The 21,529-nt window shown below is 36.4% G+C and overlaps 1 protein-coding gene across 4 annotated transcripts in view; it reads right to left on the bottom strand.

The window, feature by feature from the left end:
* KIF6 (kinesin family member 6) overlaps positions 1-11,879 on the bottom strand; it is a 156,825-nt gene extending 144,946 nt beyond the window's left edge. For 2 of the 4 annotated variants that reach the window (XM_063390855.1, XM_063390856.1), the window contains exons 1-3: positions 11,545-11,877; positions 10,679-10,785; positions 8,560-8,634 (exon numbers count right to left, since the gene is read on the bottom strand). In XM_063390855.1, the coding sequence (XP_063246925.1) occupies positions 8,560-8,634; positions 10,679-10,785; positions 11,545-11,706 (344 nt within the window). In that variant the 5' untranslated portion in view covers positions 11,707-11,877. Of the gene's footprint in view, positions 1-8,559; positions 8,635-10,678; positions 10,786-11,544 lie in introns of all 4 variants that reach the window. The other 2 variants (XM_063390857.1, XM_063390858.1) reach the window with 2 other exon arrangements.
* Between the last annotated feature and the right edge of the window lie 9,650 nt (positions 11,880-21,529).

Genomic DNA, 21,529 nt, shown 5'->3' with positions numbered 1-21,529 from the left:
AGAGATCCTCAAAGATTCTCATGGGCAAATTACAGCTGTCCCCAACAGTAGTGGAAGTGATTCTTTGCTGGGAAAGATAGAGAATCAGCAGCTCTTTTCTGCCTTTTCGGGAAAACCTACTTTGCAAACTGCCAGTTCCCACAGAAAAAGTCTGCATCTTTGCCCTTCAGAGTTTCTGAAAAAAAAGTCCCAAATTTTTGTTACACTAAGTATTTGAAACTACACAGGTTTACATGGCTAGTGATGGTAGCCAGGTGAGGATTTAAAATTATGCATAAATAAGAATCATACACTAGAAGTGTATTTTCAGTCATGCCCCCTTGGTGTTATCAGAATTTTGTATATTTTTTTTTCTCTCTGAAAGATGAATTTTGGCAGGGTCAAGGAAACATTTTGTTGAACAACTAGCCACTACTTCAAACAAAACACATCAAATCATAATCCAAAGAGAGGCTTTGCAGAAAAGATCTTTCATGCACTTATACAACATGGTATAACACCCTGTTTAAAAATTCATGGACAACTTCCAGATAGATTAGCTAAAATGCTAGTGGAGAAATCTCTCTCTAGTACACTTTACGGATGCTATGATTGGCCAGAGTTAATGGAGAGCCTTGGGTTTTTATCAATACCAAGTTAGGCATAAAAACACCTACTACAGAGAAAAATGACTTTAAAATATGTCTAAAATATTTTCTAAATTTGTATATTTGTTTCATTTTATTACAGAATTCAGAGTGATCACTTTCATTATTCACTTAAACATGCAGGCATATATTTGTAGCACTTTGTGATAAGGCTTCATTTCTAAAAGAAGAAAACGATAATATATACTAAAAAGTCAGTTTCTAACAAATTATTGATTTGGCTTTGCTTGTACTGGTCATAACCACATATTTCATGTTTCTATCTGGAAAATATGGACCAACATAAACGTGTCAAGGAAACTCAATTTGTCACATTCATGAGCAGTAAGTCTGACTTTTTGAAGCTCATACCTGTAAACAATAAGATGCATTGAATGGGGACAAATCTCATTGGCCTGAGTTTCTGCATATAAGGAAATCTCAAAGAAACCTGGCCAAGGCTTTAAATTCTGTTAAGACAAGATTTCCACAAAAAACATGACATTTCAGGGAAAACACAGACATGCAATAGGTCTGCAAAGAGTTGTATTTCAATCTCCTGTAATATACTGAGCTGTCTTCATGCCTTATTAATGTGCGGAAGATCGGTTTCATGACTGTCAAAAAGCCCCCCCCGCCCCAAACTCAAAAACTGCAAATACAAAGAGGGCCAAATGAAACAAATTGAATTTTCAATTTAACTCATGATACCAGAATATTAGGATTTCCAGGTTTTGTAGCATAAATGATAATTATGTCAACACTTGGTAAATATATCTTTTAAAACAGAATATTTATTTTTGTTTCAGTGAAAATACATGCAGTGAAGTCATATGAAGACCCACATATTGCAAAACTGAATACAAGAAGAAAAAGGTTTGCTTGATACATTGGAAATGAAAACAGATACATCTCTGTAACCATATCTCATACTTTTCTGGCATGTTGAGGTGGATAGGATGATAAATGTTAGTCTTGTCTTTTTGATCACTGTAAGAAAAGTCAATTAAAGCAAAATATTGATGAAGAAACATCATGATTACCTGCCAAATATTATGAGCTCATCAAGAAGTATTTATGCAATAAGAAAATCTCCTTAGCAAAATTAATATCATTGAACAACACAAAATTGTGCAAAAAGATTTTGCTTGCTGGAAATCAGAATAAGTCAGAGTGCATGGAAAGAACACAAATAGTAGCATAAATTGTGGGCAAGCAACTCCCTAAGTATGAATAATTATTGTTCATTAAATGCCTAAATCTTCTTTATCCTTTTATTCTGCATTATAATTTATCATCTAATTATATGTTCTCTTCAAGACAATAATAATTTAGAAAAGGATTAGATCTGGTCTTACATTTTACCTGAAGAATTGAATGCTTCTTTTCTGATCAAGCACTGAAAACTTACTGCTGGTTTTTAGAAACACATCTTGTGCTTCACCTTACAGAGCTAAACAAGTTGAAACAAAAAGAAAGCATTGAACATATCCACTATGTTGCTTAGAATTTAAATCCCATCTTTTCCAAGCAAAAGGTCTTTTGTACACACAGCTGACTAGAAGACTGATTGATTTGATACCACTGCTAAATAAATCTAATCATATGTTATGGCAGCAATGTGATGGGATAAATTAAAAAGGTTCAAGTTTTACCTCCAGCTATGACACAGCTATGACACAAAAAATGTTCCTCAACAACAGTGTTTGCAACCAGAATTGCAATACTTTTGGTATTTTTTCTAACCAGGATACTAAGGGATATTTTCCCTCCACCAGGAAAGAATTCTCTACCTGGAAAATATTAAGACCATGACCCACAGCTTATTCAATTCAATGACCACCTTTCCAGTATATCACTGAGTTTTAGGGGGCAATTTTGATTCAGATTTTTTGCTGCTGTAAATGCTTGAACACCCTACAGGACTTACACTTATCTGCATCCATCAAAAGTACATCTAATACCTTAGAAACTCCCAATATACATTCTACAAATATTTTTCCAATTAACAAGGAATAGTCTTAATTTCAGTACTTCTCTTGTTTCGAAAAAGAGATATATAATGGAAAACCAAAAAGCTGAAGTAAATGTTCCTTATATATTCCACTTTCAGTGCAACCTTAATACCACTTAATAACCCAAGTATTGTTACATAAAAGCTTATGTAGTGATGATTGCTCAAGAAAATCAGTTTTGGCTTTATGAAAAGTCAATTATGCATTCTCTTCTGCACTTTGGACTCCAAGAAACTATCCATTATCAAGCGCAGGACAGTTTTTCACATAAATGTAAAGGAGTGCAATACCATGTAGGGTTTTTTCCCCTCAAATTTTCTTCTCATTTATCCAGTAACTTGCTTGTTCTAACTTACTTGTAATTAGTAGTGATTTTAAAACATGCACAGTGAGATATGAACTTTTAATTTGAAAACTCAGTTCAGACCACTATTTAAATGAATGCTGTTACAGAGATATGTTCTGGTATTTTCCAGTCACTCCACTGCCTTGTCTCATTCCTGAAAGATGTCTAATTCCTAAATATAGTGTGATACAGAAGTATAAGTCATAGAAGCAATTCCACTTAAATTGATAGATATGTTATGTTTACAACCGCCTAACATTCCTCAAGTGACAAATTCCTCAAGTGAGAGCTAGACAATTCATGTGTAGTTACTACAGTCTAAAATATCATTCAGTACTTTGTCCTTGAGTATGTGAGACAATATAAATAGTGGTAAAAGCCCAGTGACAGTAGACAGAGGTTGAAAGCAGACTGAGGTTTCTCTATTGTGGTTGGGTTTTCTGACTACATTTTGTTTTAATTTCCAGTGAAGATCATTTGTTCTATTTAAAGCTTACTGACACAGAATTTTTCATTTGTTTCTGTGCTCATTGTTAATGAGACTTTAGGGAGGCTTTTGCCTAAGTATAACCAAGAGCTCTGCCTCCCCTGCTGGTGCACCGGTTTTGTTGAATTGTTACCTCCAAAATTTGCAAAAATAAAAAAAGGAAAATAAACTCTCGTCTTTGAGTTCTGTCCCCAGGTTTGGGCTCCTTGTAGATGAAAAATGCTCTAAAGAATCTGGAGTAAGCCTGCTAGAACCAACTAAGTACAGGCTGAAGAACATCATGAACAAGAAGCCAAGAGAACTGTTGCCTATCAACCCGGAGAAGAGGAAGCCTTACATAAAACAGTGCTCACAAGTTGCATGAGAAGAAACTCCATGTGGATATAAGGAAAATATTCTTCACAGTGAGAGTAGTTAAGCCTTGGAACAGGTTTCCAAATAGATTGTGGAGTTCCCATCTTTGGACATATTTGAAGACCTATTGGACAAGGGCTTGAGAAACGTGATCTAGAAGCCAGAGCTCCTTTCCTCAGAAGATTGGTCCAGATCCCTTCTTACTTAATTATTCTAATAGGTTGAAAAAGTTCAAAGTGAAAGTTCTGTACAAAGTTTAGAATATGAATAAACAAAACACTCCTTATTAAGTAACACTAAATTCTAAGTGTTTTTCTAATAAGTGTTTTTAAGTAAGAGAAAATCCTGAGAACAAGAAATAACTCTCATTTTAAAAACTCATTTACTTTAATTTTGTTAGTTTATTTTGGCTTCATATTATTTTTTTTTTTCTGAGTTCTGCCTTCTTCATTTTAAATGACTAATAAGATAAAGGCATATGGTCAAAAATATTCAATAACTATAAAACACTAAACTAATGAAAAAAGCAGAAGACACCAGTATCTTTGATATTGGGATACTGTTGGCCCTCTCTATCTCAGTTCTTGCACACCTGAAAAATTTTATCAGTGTGCCTCATCTTCCTTCTATCTCAATAAACCTCAATTCATTGATATTAACAAAATGAATTAGCACAGTCCTGGCAAAATCAGCCTCCCCCACCCCTTCCCTCCTTCCAAATTATATTGAAGACAACAGGAAGGAAGAACTCGATTTCAGTGATCTGGAAAATAAGTTCTAAGGAGAATTTTTCTTCACAGAGACTCAGTTTTCAGATATCATCTAACACTTGGAGGTCAGACTGAAGTTTCTCTTAATTAAAATAAACAAAGTATCTCAGTATGACTTTTTTATGTCTTTGCCAGATTTGTGGAACAAATCCAAATTGGTAATGCCTCATCTTTAAAAAACAAAACTGATTTCTAAATGTGCATGTAGCTGTTTTTGAGAGATTACTGCAGGCAAGTTTCCTTAGAAATTTCAGACGTTTTCCTACAGAAAAAAAAGTAATATATTTTCTTGTTTTGACTAAGATCTCTAAATATATTTAGAATTTTACCATAAAGACCGTAACAGATAAGTGACACAGATATTCTGAATCAAAGCTGTCAAACTGTAACTTAAGCAATCTTCTTGAACAATTCTAAATTGCACAATTTAAGTCAAAATAAACACAAGCAACTAATAGTCATTTGAGAAGAAACATCAATGACACTTTTCACTTTTTATTGCCTCATAATTGTACACACTTTGAGACAGAACAGCTAGCATTACTAATTTCTCAATTTAGGGGAACATTTAAGCTACATTTCTTTTGAGATGACATCTAAAACAAAGCATCCTTTTGCTCTATATAGATTCTACAGACTTTTGTGATGCAGATGAGCCAGACCACTACTTTCAACACTGTGTGATAAATATATCAAGGTACAAAATGAGTAACTGTTAATAAAAATATTTTTACTATATTTTCTGTAAGCAGAAAAAACCCCCACAAAACCAGCTGAGAATAAGCTGAAGTAGTTTATATATTACAGGTGCTAAGTCTTAGGATAAATACAGCACATGAGAAGAAACCAGAAAGAATCTGCAGCAATGGGAGGATTACCCCCAAGGCCATCAAGTTTCCCAAAAGATCAGAGATGATTACAATTAGGTTTATAAACAGCTGAGCTATTTCTTATTTACATGAGACAACTGAAGAGAAAATACTTACAAATGGTATTCTTTAATAAATCAAGAAATCTAATACCAAAACATTTGCCATAGAAAATTCAACAAATTCAAAAGAGTTAACATTTTCTACTTAATTTCTGATTGCATACATAATTATAATACTTGAAACATTTTGAGAGTAGCCTTGTTTAGTTGTGAGGCTTAAGCAATGTTTAATCATTAGCAAACTTTTAAATTAAATTAACTTTTAAATATTTAATTTTAATTAAATATTTTCTCTGTTTTTGGTAGAATAACAGAATTAGTGCTGCTTCTTAAACATCAAGTTGACTCCGCACAAAAACATTATCAAGAATATATATTTAAAATTAGAAAGAAAAAAAACAATGTAAGAAATGACTCAAGGATAGAAAAAAAGTAATAAAGTTCAAGCAAATCATATGCTTATAATAGTTTGCAGAGGCTGGCACTTTTGACTGAAGAAGCAAATTAAACAAACTAATGTCTGGTGCCTCTGAAACCACAGGCAAGATGACAATGTAACTGGACTTACAGAAAGAGAAGTAGTGGCCCAACATCAAAGAAAACACATAAAAGAAAAAAAAAAAAGAAAAAAAAAAACCAAAAAAACCAACAAACCAAGAGAGAGCGAAAAAGTTGCATCCAATTTCCATCCATCCAAGAACAAACTAGAAAGATTTTAGAATCCTGAACATTGTCTTTCTGGTTTTAGTTTAAACAATGCCCAACTTTTTTGTTTTTATTTTTTCCCCAGAGCATTCAAGTCTCTAACTGAATTTTCTCAGGACTGTAAGAATGCATGACAAAGAATCTCAAAATGTTACTGAGCTATTTCATTGACATTGTCCTGCTGCTTTCTTTTCCCTGGCAATACACACACAAAAACTGTTCCCTAGTAAAGTGATTCCAACAACAGAAATGTGTGTACTTGCAACAGCTCTTTCATGCAAGAGAATATTGACTGTGAAAGAAACAAATCAAGAAGGACATTTTGCTGTGAAAAACTGTGGTGTTTAAGAGAAATAGGGCAATTCTTATTGTCTCATGATGGAAAGGAAAATGGTATCACTAATCACACAGTGAAATAAATTTCAGGCCTGGTTCAGGACTCCATTAGCCAAGGAACCGAATTACTCTGAAGATATTTTGAAATATATATTTTTATCTAAAAAGAGGTAAAAAATAAAGGCAGTGGATAAAAACATGAGCATGCTTCAGTTATTGTCTACTCTACACAATTAAAATTATCAGTAACTACACAAGTTAAATTTAGAATACAAACTTTACCACATTATAACGCTCAGAGACAAAATCTTGATTTCATTAAGAATGGTTTTATAAGTCAATTTTAGCATTAAATATAAAAACTAATCTATTTGGAGGTAATTGTCTGCCTAAACACTATTGATTTCAATAGCATTTAAGTACTTTCAAGTACTTAAAATATCTAAACCCTGAAACTAAAGCCTACATAATGGAGAAAATTAATATATAAAACAAGTCTTTAATCAGCTAACACTGAAACAAAGGAGAAGAATACCCCTTCCAGTTTATTAGAGCACTGTATAGATGAACTGTTCAACTGGAAAACATTTCCATATGCTATCAAAACATTCCAAAGGGAAAAGAAGTAGCCAGTTTCTTGCTCATTAATTTTGATACTCTGAGCTTTTGTTGAGGATAATTAAGTCCATAGTATGTAACAATGAGATTTTTAACGCTTCTCTTTCCAAACACACTCAAATATAAAGATTTTTTTCTGCAGTGAACATTAAACACAGAAATATTTAAAATTAGGCGTTCATGTGAAGCTATATGTGATAATGTCAGCTAAGCAAAGAACTATCTTTTAGATGAAAAAAAAAAAGCACTATTTTAAAGTATACTTAGCTAATTCTAATGAAATTTCAAAGTCACTGGCTCTGCATTTTTACTGTCAACTACCTTTCTGCTTTTTATGGGACTTTAGAGAAGCAAGCAGGAGGGGTGGGGTGAAAGAAAATGAAATTATAAAGAGATAGATATATTTTTCTTCCATGTAACAACTTGAGAAAGGTTTAGTGTCCAGCTGAAGATGTTTGTTTTCCTACAGTGCTAAACACAGGACTGTGCAACAGATTGAGGAATAATTTGCAGAATCATGGCTTAAAACAACAGATGGGTTAGACAATGAAAAAGAAAGAAGCTGGCACTTGAAGTAATACTTCCCAACTCACTACAAGTCTGGATTTTGAGCAGTAAGTTTGATAAACAACCAAACACTGTGCAGAAATTCTGCTTCCTCCAGCATGGGATTTTCTTCCACACTAAAGCCAGTAAAAACTTCAGCAATGCAGAGAGTAAACTGAGCAAAGGGAATGGCATAAAATCCATTTTCCACTGGAAAATCCATCTGTTTCAGAGTGGCATTCAATCCACACAATAAATGCAGAAGTCTTCATCAGTCTTAAATATTTACCTATGCAAACTATCAAATATGAATGTTGTTTGAGTATGAAAATGGAGGAGGGAAAGAAAAAAAAAAACAGTGCCAAAAGCACTGCCTTACATGTTAAAACAAAAGTAATAAGGACAAGATTTAGGAATATCTCCATAAATATTAATGAGAGTCCCTAGCTTAATGAAAATTATATGCGGGGATAAAATTTCATTAGGTTTACCTCCACATGAAACTATATAGAAAATACTGTTCTAAGGCAATGAAGTTAGCTTATGTTAGAGACAGAAAAAGAATTGGGCATGGATTTCTATCCCTATACAAAAAGAGAGGCAACAGTAGCATTGCTATTTTAAGAGTCAAAAATAGAACCTTACTATGCATAAAATTTTCAGGGGATTGTATATCTCTTGCATTCAGACATGTGAGTTTTTAGTAAAGTAGAACATCAATCCACTTTTACAACAACGAGACAAAGACTTGGCCGCTCTCCTTCAAGTAATACAACAAAAGCAGAAATAGCTTTTCCCTGGTTACTTGCAAGATCAACAACGTACCATTCTGCTACTGGTTTGGCAATGCTGTCAAAAATCACATCTTGTTTTGCTTCTTGATCAAAAATTTTCTGAAATCTGAAAATATTAAGCAAATAATAATTGCTTAGAATGTTAAAACAGTACTTGATTCATACATTATTGTTTGTGTTTGTAATAGTCAATGTTTACATCATTAGGCTTACATAACTTAGTACAATGTTTTCCCTGTAGTCTTAACCACAGCTTGCTGTTGTGCTATTGTACATAAATAGGCTGTACACAGAGCTGCTTTGACAAGATCTGTACAATAAAATCCTCTGAGAAAATGATGTGGCTTAGAAAAAAATAAAACGTATTTTAAATCTATCAAGAGAATTAGTGTTTGTAACTGGCACCACACTGAATCCTGGATAAATAGATTACACTATAACCAAATACAGCATCCCACCAGTACAGCCAGGCTCACATTTTTTCAAGCCATTTCCTTCATTCTGCTGCACAATTACTATAGGTCACAATGAGATATTTAATTAAATATGTTTTGTCACGTTCTATATAAAATATCTGTAGTTATTTTACAGAATCAGAATTCTTGAGGTTGGAGGGGACTATTTGTTCCAATCCCCCTGCTGCCTCTGCATCATTTTCTGTTCATGTGGATGGACTGATCTTGAGCTTGGAGAAGGTGGTCCTTGAAAATCAGCCAGTTTTCCTGGTCATCCCTCCAGGGATGTGCCTCAGAGAATTCTTTCAAGCAGATCCATGAACAAGCCAAAATCTGCATTTATGAAGTCCAGGGTTGTGATCCTGCTTTTTGCCTTACTCCCTTCTTGCAGCATCCTGAATTTCATTATCTCAGCTGCTGCAGTCAAAGCTACCTCCAGCTTCATGTCCCTCAACAGTTCATCCATGCTTGCAAATACCCTGATTGGCTTAACTGTATACTAGGAAGTTGTCAGCCACATGTTCCGGCAGCACCCTGTACTGCTGGTGCCCTGCTGTGTTGCACCCCTAATTTGGAATTCTAGTTTCTCTCAGAACTTCCCAGAGTGTGAAGAAAGGCCTTACAGACACTGGGGGTGTAGAAAGGCACCGTGCTGACCCATGCAGTGGGTACAGTATCACAGACAAATGCGATACACAAAACATAAAAACATTTATTCTATCCTGCTAATCAGTCAAGTAACTCAAACAATTATTCTTCCATTGTCCTAAAGATAATAAGGCCCAGGGTTTCTCAAAATGCATCTCTACAGAGTTTTGAATAAATTATAAAGTCAGACAAAATATCAGCATTCATTAAGTCAGGCTTGGGCATTGGCAGCCTAATGCAGTGTTGCATATGAATCTATTTGGAGAGGGCAGCTCCTCTCTTTCCAGGCAGATTACCTTAGCTGATCTAAAACATCAGTCCGAGCTGCAGTTGTTTATGTGGAGCTCTTTTTGAATAGCATAGAGAAACAAATTACTTGTTGTTTACTATAAAAATGAAGCATATCTGAGTTTGAAAAAGACAGTCTTGACCTCATTGTTAAAGGTGATTATATATCTACCTTTATTCATCACCAAAATTTTAAATGTTGCCTAACTTTTCTGTTGAAGTAACAAAAATGTTTGAATTGCTGTACTGATTTGAAGTTCCTAAAAAATATTTGCACTCTACAACCAAGATTATTTCTTTCAAAAATTTGTGATTTTCTTTACCTTCCTTTGGCTATGTCTAAAATACAGTTTCTAAACAGAGTGTTTTACATCAAGACTTCTTTAGCCAGCATACAGAAATTCATTAGATCACAAGAACACACACAGTCCTGCTTCAGTTTCATGCACAGATTCAAAACAAGGTGCAAAAATAGAAGAACTGATGAATCAATCTTTGAGAGGAGATTTAGAAATGCATAATGATTTGCAATGGACAGACAATACTATGACAATTTTATCCAGTGCTGTCAGACCCATTGTGGTGAAGAGCATATACTGAAGTATTCCTCTTATTAAGGGAGTTATATAAAAATAAACCCATCTATTGTATAATTTAATTTTAAAATTAGACTTTTCCTGAGTCTATATATTTGTATCACTACATATAGTGTTGTCAATGACTTAAGGCAGAAGGCACAAAGATAAGGCTTCTACTCACTTGAACTTGTAGCTTTCTCGTTTATTATTGATGAATCCATCTGCTAAGTCACGTGGCACAGTAATCTCCAGACTGGGCAGAGATTCCTCATTATCAATTGAATAACTCTAATAAGGATGGACATGAATTCACAGAATAACTTTGTCAACTGAACTGCATTACCCTTAAATATAACACTTACCTAACCTTAGCACTTGTAATTGTCTGGAGACAAACTTGTTAAAAACTGCACTAAATACGTGAGCAGATCTTCCTTAACTACTATACAACAAAACCAGCACATACCAGCATTATCCTGTCACCATGTAGACACTACAACAATATTCGAAACAAAAGCATAGCCACTTTAACATAATTTGCTTACTAAACCACTTTAATATCTGTCATGTTATAAAAAACCAAAACACTGCCCCCAGTGCAAACATCTCGCAAAAAATCTGAAAGAATACATTAGGAAGAACTACCACAAGACAAAGGCTGCGACGAGAAGGGTTGGCTTAAAACAAGAAGGCAATTAAGAGACCTAAATGCACGGTTCCCGAGGAACAGTTCCATTATCTTTATTATCCCTTGGCAGGGCAGCTGCACACTGGGAGCAAGTGTTTCCCTCCCTTGCTCAGAACTCTGTGGAACTTCAGAAACCCAGCGACGCGCGTCAAGTGCTTTCCTGCCGAGCCTCTCTCTAAATCTAGGCTGGAAATAAGTTCTTCAGCCACTCCCCCAAGAGTTACAGCCTAAACTCCTCTACTTCTACTGATTTTAGGAACTTTGAGGCTTCGGAGAGCAGGAGCTTCTCGCCGCCCGCCCCCGTACCAGTCAAGCCGCCCGAGCCTCTTGAAGGGAGGGGCCCGCCCCGCTGCCCCCACCTGAGCGGGGAACGCGGGTCCCCGGGCAGCCCTTGGCTCCCCCCGGCATCCCCGGTGCATCCCCGGGGCACCCCCGGGGCACAGCTCCCGGCCTACCCCCGCCTGCTGCCGCCGGCCCAGCGGCTTCACCCGCGCGTACACCCGGATCGTTTCCTTCACCATCGCCGCCGCCGGCCCCGGCAACCGTCACCGGGCACGGCCCGCGGGCACGCGCCGCCCCACACGGCCCCGGGGAGCGGCACCCGCCCCACACGGCCTCAGGGAGAGATGGAGCGGCCGGGATCCGCCCGCCCCAGGTGACCGCCCGCCGCAGGTGACCGCCTGCCCGGCCCGTCATGCCGGCTCCCCGCTAGCTGTGCTCCCCGCGGCCGGAGCTTCACGGCTGGGAGCTCGCAAGCCCTGCCCTGCCCTGCCCTGCCCTGCCCTGCCCAGAGGTGCAGGGCACGGGGGGCGTGTGGGGCGCTCCGAGGATCCCCCGGCTGATCTCCTGTGCCGCACCTGTCTGTGCGCAGGGATGTCCCGGCTCAGCCCTCCTGTGCGAGGCTCAAGAGAAGGTCTTTCGCCGCTGTGCAGTTGAAACACCAAGGAGAGAAATACCAAGACTACAGGCACTGAGGACACCAACTCCTTCATTCTAATATAAAAATGGTTGTGGAAAAGAAAAGAAACAACTTCTAGTGGGACAAGATGTCTTGCTACAAGAGCTAAACTTAGGGAGCATTAAGAGCAAAACCCCATTATTCTGTGAGGTGGGTACTGAAGAGTCACACAAACAACATGATTGGTTTTGGGCCTTAATATATCCCAGTATAGTGGCGGGGATCAGATTACAGCGATTACAAGCACACGTATTTAAATTAAGTGGAAAATCAGGGACTTGTTTATGGACCAGGATAGAAATTTCTCTAACACAAAGTAAAAATATGACGAACTTGTATTCTGAATAGAAAAAATAGTAGGGAAAAGGGTTTTTTTTTCTTTCAGCTGAGCAAATAAATGTCTTGGAAAGTGTATGAGGCATAAGGAGTGTGCCTTCAGGGAATAAAATAGAAAAGGGCTGGTCACCATCTAAAGTCAAGTGCAAAAAGTCAAAAGGGTAAAAGTGAAAACAAATGGAAAATATTACTTGCTGATTAAATAAAGAGTGAAGGAAAAAACAGGACATTGGAGTGGGATAATGGAATAAATAGTAATTGTCTTCTTGGCATTGCTCCAAAATTATGAAAAATTATGAAAAAAGTCTCTTGTCAGTAGGGATGGGGATGTTGAAGACAGTGTTAGAAGCAGAAGTGATTACAGGTAGGGAAACAACTGCAACCAAGAAGAATGCAGAACATACAATGAATTTAGACTAAGAGATCAGGATTTGGGAGGTAAGCATAAATAATTTCAGTTCCAGAACTCTGAAAGAATTGTGATGTTTAATTGAAGTTTTGGGAACTGAAATGTATTCTGAATTTCTATACAGGAAACTGCAAATTTAATAGTCAGCTGTGTTATTTAGCAGCTTAGCTGGATTGTGAATTAGTTGGGCAGTAGACATTATAACATTGCAGTTAATTGTGAGGAAAGTCATTTTACATCTGCCTGTGTTCTGTAGTTGAAGTATAGATCTGGGTAATTGACACTGTTGCTTCTGGGGCCAAGCCTGCTCTGCAAATTGTTTGTGTGCCTTTCTTCAACCTGAAGCCTGATCTGTAAACTCTGAGCCAGTGGCACAGTGAAGACACACAGTTTTATTATAGGATAGTCTGAATATGCTATGGCACAGAGAAGCCAATGAGCCAGCTTAGACTCAAGCTGCTTCCAGAATAAAAGAATGGCCTTTCAAGAAAAGTCTGAAGGTGACAGCTGACTAAAAATGTGCAGGTCTAGAGATTATATCTTATGCTGGAGGCATGAAAAGTTATGGTTTGCTTTAAATTTATGTTTGAGATCTTCTTTCTGTATTCCCTGGGAAATCACCTTGTACTTGAGGAATTTTCAGTATTTAACTTTACGTTAAACCTCAAAGATATGTCAACTTTCTTCAGCTCCAGGATTTGAGGAAGTGCAACACACAACACAAGCAACCTACAGACTTGAAATAATTGTATGAGCATATGACTTATAGGATCTGGCAATTCCATGCTTTAAAAAGGTCAGCCATTGCATTCTGAAGAAATAGAGCATCACAATGAATTGCCTGCCTTTACCATTGTCGTCTCCTTCCAATTATAAAAATAATATCGGTCACAATACATACTGGACCTGGCAATTCAAGGACTTGTGCGCCATTATGTCACCTAGCAACTTGCTATGCTTCCAATAAACAGCCTTTTAAGTTTTATAATAGCCCAAACTTTCAAGTCCTCTCTTTTTTTCCGCAAAGTTTTACTTTTCATAGATTTTACTTAATCTTGGAAACTCCCATGCCATTTGGCTGAGATAATGGTTAGAACTTAGAACACTAAAATCTTTCCATAGATCAACTGGGCAGGATGAAGGGCCAAAACACTTGCCAAAGCTTGAGTTTGTCTCATCATCTGACTCCTGAAAACATTAATGCCAAATATATATCTTTTACATGACTAGAAACACTTCTTAAATGACCAGAAATTAAAGTCGGAAATGAGGCCTAAATTTAGGTACAGTATCTGTTGAATTTGTTATGTGAGCACTGCCAGAAATAGTACAACCTTTATAATAAAATGTGTGGTAATACAGAAAATTAAGTTTCTGTATTTGAATGGAATGTAAAAAAGTTGAGGCAATATCTTTTGATATTTCAAGTATCATCCCAAAGCCCTATAAACCCTTGTTTTCTTCTGCTTTGTGTTCAGCATTAAAATGTTTAATGCTGTCACGTAGACAAAACTACCTTGTTCAGCTTTTGGTAGTCCAGCCCTGAGAGAAAGAAAGATGTTTTCCTCTTTCAGGCTAGTTACAATCTGTTTCTTAGGAAACAGGGCTATATCTTCATGTATGTAAAAAACATTTGGAAAGTACCTTAAAATGTCACTGTTCTCACATTCTTACCCAACACATTTATATGTGCCCTAAAAATGTGTGTCTTGGTAGACTCAGTCAAACTAGAAAATTTGAAAATGTCCTCCTTAGGGCTTATGTATATCCATAATTATATGTCTTTAATTGCTTGACTCTTCTAGAGTAAACAAAAATTGCATGGAGAAATTTAGTGATTCTTAGGACTCTGACTGCAGCAGACAACAAATCTTGTTTTTCAAGCTGGGCATTTTGTTTCTGGTTTGAGAGCTTGGGGTGGGGGCAGGGGTCAGTCGTCCTCTGAATGGTAAACTGGATGCTTTGTTGCAAACTAGCGTGAGAAGTGTTAACAGGAGACATAAACATAATTCTAATGCATTGCAAATATTATCTGTACAATTTTCTCTACCTTCTTCCCACCTTTATCTTTAGCATTATAGTTTTTCTTATTGATTTTTTATTGTGAAACCTTCTAAAGTCCATAGTTGATTTGTTTCTGACTAAGGAGAGATAAAATTCTAGGTGACCATTAGTATAAAATTCTGTAGGATTTGGGCTTTTTTATCTTAAAACCAGTTAGAAATGTAGAATCTTATGTTCAATTCTGCTCAATGAATATTTACTTTTGTAGTCATTATATAACTAGTTTGTGTATGCTCTTTTTTGAAGAGGATTAAAATTCCATCACCTTCAACAAAACATTATAAAATTCTATTATTAGATACCATTGATTTACAATAAATCTTAAACTGAAGCCAAGGATTAGAAGTTTTTGTTCGGCAAGTTTAGAGGTGCACCAAGCAGCTCTTGCTAAGTTTAGGACAGGTGGCAATGCAGGAAAAAAGGAAAATAAATAATGTGGATAATAGTAGCAGAATAGTCAGAGGCTGGGATTTTCCTATCAAGCTGTTGCTGAAAAGAGAATTTAAAGAATGAGAATTATATAATTCTACAGATCTTTGCAGAGCTCTTTTGAGGAATGAAAACTAGCATTACAAAATGCTGGGAAAGGTATGTTTGAAAGTGTAAAATGAAATTGATACCATTGATAGATCATAGACAGAAACCTATCTGCAAGCTGGGCATGAATAAGGTGTTACAGTATGGACAAGGACCTTAAAGACAAACAAAGTAATGTGGTACAGACAGGAGAGCTGGTGGAGGACGCACAGCTGCTGACAGAGTAGAGAGATAACAGAAAGAATGATATTAGACAACACTCTGCGAGTTTGGGTGTGGGATTGGGTGAGAGGGGAGACTAGGGAAACTGTCATTCATTGAGGACAGATGTGGGGAAAATACAGCAATGCTACGGAAGGTGATTACAGCCATGGAGTAAAATTTAACTCTGTAGTTCAAAATGTTAAGGATAAAGGTCGTGATCTCAGTTTCACAGTAATTGTTAAGTGAAAATAGAGGGCATGATGCAGGGAGCTGTAGTGAAAGAGCCTCTCAAATATAAGTATAAAGGAGAACTCCAGCCAGTAAAAATAAAATTCATGAGTTTAGGTAATGCAAAAATGAAAAGGAGAATGTGAAATGAAGTGTTACTTTGGAGGCATAGGTAGGCAGAGGTAGCAAACCTCTTGAGGGCTTTTTTTTCGAATGAGCCTTTTCATTTGGATGGAATAGATGGAAGTGTGGAGCTAGTATGAGGAAAGTGAATAGACTCAGAAGAGTAATTAAGAAAAATAGAGAAGGAGAATAGTTGATTTCATAAGAAGATGGATTAGATGGGGTGACCAGCACTTGAGTGGGTGAGCAGAAGAGAAATGTTTTTACAGGGTGGTGAAAGGAGTTGTACAAGAAAAGATGGCCAACTGTAAGGAAGTAAAAGTTTGAATCATAATCTAAGTAACGTAGCATACCTAAAACTGAGAAAAATTATACTAACTGGGTTCACTGATCTCAGGAAACTGCCATAATGAGCATTCTTTTATTATGCTAACACTTGCACAGGCCAAAAGTTCTTCAACTTGGATGTAATAATATGCTCCAGCCAGATATGCCAGACATTAACATGTTTAGAGTTGGTATCAACTTTTTATGCCTTTTTCTTCAAGGAAAAAATTAAGCCACAAAATGATTAAACAGTATGCCCAGTTTTGCAAGCACAACCTGCACTGAAGCCTGAGAAAATGGTGAGAAACTTCTTAAGCCTGGGAAACTTCTTAAGAAGTGAGGTGCTAAACGCCTTAAAATACCAAGACCAACTTTCCCACTAAAGTTTTCCATGTATTTGTGCCTTGTAAACATGACAACACTGGTTTTCCCATACAATTCTGTGAATTAAGAAATTAAGATGCACTCTTGAACTGTTTGAAATCAAGTAGAATAGCTCTCATGTAAGCACAATGCAACAGCATTTTAAATCCTCCTTTTTCTAGATATTTTCAGGTAATGAAAGGAAAAGAGAGCATTAGTTTTGTTGTTTTTGTTTGTGGGTTTGTTTGTTTGTTTGTGGGTTTTGGTTTTTTGTTTGTTTTGGGGTTTTTTTAATATTCAGATTTTAGTTTAAAACAAACCAACTACTATTGCTTATTCAACTAGTGCTGCAAATTCAGCCTGGTCTAGTGGAATATGTCCCTGACCAGGGCAAGGGGTTTGGAACGAAGATGATCTTCAAAGTCCTTTCCAACTCAACCATTCTGTGATTCTGCATCTCAAATGCCAGATGCTTTAAGGCTGTGAGATTTTGTCACATGTTGATGTTGTGCATCTGCAGTTGAGAAATCTCATAAATGGGCAAGGGTTGGCATCCAGGGACTGCAGACATCAGTTATTTGCCAATGTGAAGAGGCAGACTTCTTGTCTGAGTAACTGCATTAAAATACAAAATGTTCAATTACAATGTTGATCTTCTGCCTCTAGCTTGGCCATGGATTGTGTACTTAGTTGTTGTTTAGGCCCTAGAATCATTCACTTAAGAGTCTCCAAGAATGTAATGCACTAGTGAGTAGCAATTCTCTTGCATTTGGTATTAAATCCTCATCAAATTAGAGCTGTGTCTCGGACCCTAATATTACAACCACAAGTGGCCATATGCATGTTACCTGTTTTTCACATATGGCTGAAGACATGTAAAGAGAAAACGTAAACCAGCCAAAGGTGAAAATAGAATAAATCCCCCTTCCTAGGTCAGAAACTGTACTGCATTTTATGTCCATTATTTCTTCTCCAAACTAAAGTCTTATCGTAAGCATTGTGTAGAGTTTTAATCTTTTACAGGTTATTTACAACCACAATGGTGACTTATAAATTCACATATTTAAATTCCATATACTGTGGATCCTTGATTCAGAAAGTAAGCTTCCTAAACCTCTTGGTGGTAATTTGACAGACAAATATATGCCAGCTACAATTTTTTTAGATTAAATCATTGTTAAGCTAATAGTATATATTTTTACTGGAGAACTGTTGACAAAATCAGGACCTAATCTTCTCAAGTTTGCATTATTCTGTGACCCATGGGAGAGGTCAGTGGTTTGCAGATTTTTCCAGAGGTAATGAACATGAAGTCGGATATTTGAAAACGTAGGTATATCAGATTGTTGATATGAATAATGAATTTCGGGCAGTAAATAAACTAATTTCTGAGACTTTCTTCAGAACATATTTTTTCTTGCAAATGACACTTTTAAAACAACAGAACATTTTTAACAGTTACTGTTCTTGAAAAGGCTATGATATTTTGGACTAAGAAAAAAACCACTTTGCATTTTATAAATTTAGTAGGGTATGTAAGGACTCCATTACATTTTCAGAGGTCAATTCTTACCCACTGAGATGCATGAACAAGAAATCCCACTTGAAAACCAAAAGAAACAACTCCAAATCTATGCCTACACCTAAATTCAGATAAATATTATCTTCTTCATTAATGAACATACATCCAGATAGATGGAGTAGCACTGGCCTTTCTTAAGTGGGATAACACAAAAGCCTTCCTTGAGATGCAGCCATCCTCCTGGGTGAATCACATGTCTAGTTCAGCAGCTAAATTTTTGCTAGTAATATAACATTTGCTCTTCAGTGGAGTTTATATTATTTTCAGTTTGCGTTGAATGGCTTATCAGAAGAGTCACATAACTAAAACATGCAGTCTGGTGCAAATCACAAGCTACAAAAGGATGAAACACTTTTGGAAAATTGTAGTGTTATTTTGGCTGATATTTAATAGTTTAAGAACAGATATGAATTTATTCCAGAAGAGAAGTTTAAGTATGCTAATTTTTATCTGCTTTTCTTATTAGTTATTGACTGTTTTGAATTCTTGTTTATAGTTTTGATACATTTGCATGCCCTCATAGGACTTGCTTGGGCCCCAGTGTATGCCAAAGCACCTCCAGAATTTTAATCCCACATTGCTGCAGTGAACATGGTTTGGATGTAGGGCAAATGATGGCTGCAGAAGGAAAATGGGAAGAAGGATTGTATAACATCTCAAAAAGCAGCTAGGCTGCCTGATAAGCAATTCTTTAGATTGTGTATTGGAGTTTCAGAATAGTGCTGAGTAAAACTGAATCATGTTGAATCAAGGGACATAGAAATAATTGTTTTGCGTCACAATTGTTAACCAATTTGTACAGTTATTGAAATATTTTTCTTAGCATTTTAAAGTCTCCAGATGCCAAGTGTGTATCATGATTTTCTTCTGCTGCACATAAAATTACTTAATGAATATTGGCTTGCAGGATTATTATCCTTCCAGCTAATTCCCAATCCAACTCAACTTGCTTTTCCTGGGCTTCTTGCCACATTCCAGTTTTCCCTATGCTGTTGATGTTATGTAGGGCTGAAATGTGGAATTATCTACAGTTCATAAAAGAATCAAGTATCTTAGGCCATTGTGTTCATCTATTATTAATGGACAGTAAATGCAAACATCAGTTAACAAAAGGCAAGGGATAAGCACATTTAAGTCAGATCAGTTCCCAGAGAAATCATTTCAAACTTGTCAAACAATTCTTGAAACATGGAAGAATAATGATTTCCCATAGATTCATTGTATATATTCTGGCACTGTAACTTTTCCTTTATATAATATTTTAATAAAATTTGAATAGTAATTCCATTGGAAGATCTCAAAGAGATTTACAGACATTAAAGAATCTGACTTGTAACACTAGTGTGAAGAAAAGAAGCTGGTTTAGCTATTTGTTGTAAAAAACATTTTTGCCACGGTCAGCTGCTTTCTGCTCTTCTGCCAGCACTAAGGTTCACAAAATACTTCATTCACCAAATTCTAATCATTCTCCTGCATTTGGATTCTTTTTACAAGCCCTAATTTCTGGGGATGCTCACGGCTAACCTCTCAGCTAAGTTAACTATCCTCAGAGGTCTTGATTCTGTGTGAAAGAAGGCACTCGCTTGTGAGCCACTGCTGCTTCCAAACATTACTGCACTACAGTGGTCCTGTGTTTCTGGAATGACTGGAGAGAGCTACTATGGCTGTTTGTAATATAGAGTCGTTTTTGTCATGTTTCAGAGATGGGGAGGAAGTAGGATTGTCTTCCTTCAGTTTTTTCAAGGAAGGCAGGCATTGATGCCGGTTCTTTGTTGTTAATCTTGTGGTTGCGATTCACTGGTCAACAGTCCTCACAAAACCCCATCTCTTCCTGCAGGTACACAGGCCCTTCCATACTTTTCAGCCCTCAATTTACTTTTAAAATTACTTAAGCTGGTATAATTTTTATCTAATCATATGTTTAAGGCTTTAGAAAGTATCTCTTCCTCCAAACATATACTATTATTATGATTTCATATTATAATTCTTACACATAACATGATATTGCATGATTTTATATGTCAGCTAGAGACTACTGAGGATTCAGAAGTTTGAAGTATTTCTCTTATGAGCAAATTGTGTTTTCATGTCTTGACAAACTTGATCAAGAGCAATTAAATTGTTGATCCTTCCTGGATCTGCCAAAGGAGTGGGGTGGAAGGTGGGAGGAGAAGGAATGAAACTTTTAGGTTTTAGATAATTCCTGTACCTAACTGGGACAAGAATCTTACAGTAACAACTTTTATGACATGAAATCTGTGAAATGAACAAAAAGTTACACAAGTATTTGTTTAAGCCTGTCACCTTTCTACCTATATTTGAAATGATCACATGAAATGACAAATCCAAAGTACTGTCGCTTTTTCTTGTGAAACTGGTTAACAAATTTTATCTTAACTGGTTCATCACTGATAATTTCACCAATGGTGTGTCTTCTATAAATAGTTATATCAGAACAAAATGGACTAATTTAGAGCACATTTGACAATATGTTGTACCTTGGGCTTGGAATATGCTGAGCATCCCAACTTTGTTTATTTCAAGCTACTTTGGGATCTTAAGGACCACACTCTGGGATTTGAGAGACAATGGGTTTAGACATATGAGAATTGTTATTATGGTTTATTTTTCAGAATTTCCAGCTCATTTTCAGCTCACTGGGTTTTCATTAAGTGTTTTTGTCTGGTTTTTTGGTGGGGTTTTTTTTGTTCATTTATTTGTTTTGTTTTTTAGTTTAAGCACAATAGCCATCCCATTACATAATGTAATACCCACACCCACACACCCCCCACACACCCACCCAGCATCACTGCTTTACTTCAGACACAAAATCCTAGTGCTGTGGGATATTGAATATCTTGAATTATGTGTAAATCACAGTGATTAAGTCCCTGGAGAAGTTAATATGCCTAGTGTAAGTTTGTAAAGCTATTTTTTCTTGCCTGTCCTCACTAGAAGACTGATTATACTTCTGTCATATTTCACTGTCCCCCCAAGACCAGTCTAAAACCTGATTCTTCAAATGAGTATTCTGTCTTCAAACTTTCATTCATTTATAACACTAGTTTTTCTCCTGTCTAGGAAGAAGTAAATGTAATCTGGACTTTGGTGGCCTTCTATTTAATCCTGTAAATTGATGCATTTCTATAGACTACTGTGTAGGTGCTGGAAACAGTATTCACAATAAATGTTAAGTGTCACATGAGAATGAAT

This window comes from Prinia subflava, chromosome 2 (assembly GCF_021018805.1).
Source record: "Prinia subflava isolate CZ2003 ecotype Zambia chromosome 2, Cam_Psub_1.2, whole genome shotgun sequence".
NCBI classification, from domain to species: Eukaryota; Metazoa; Chordata; class Aves; order Passeriformes; family Cisticolidae; genus Prinia; species Prinia subflava.
Note: the sequence above shows the minus strand (reverse complement) of the source record. Positions and strands in the feature narration are given on the sequence as shown.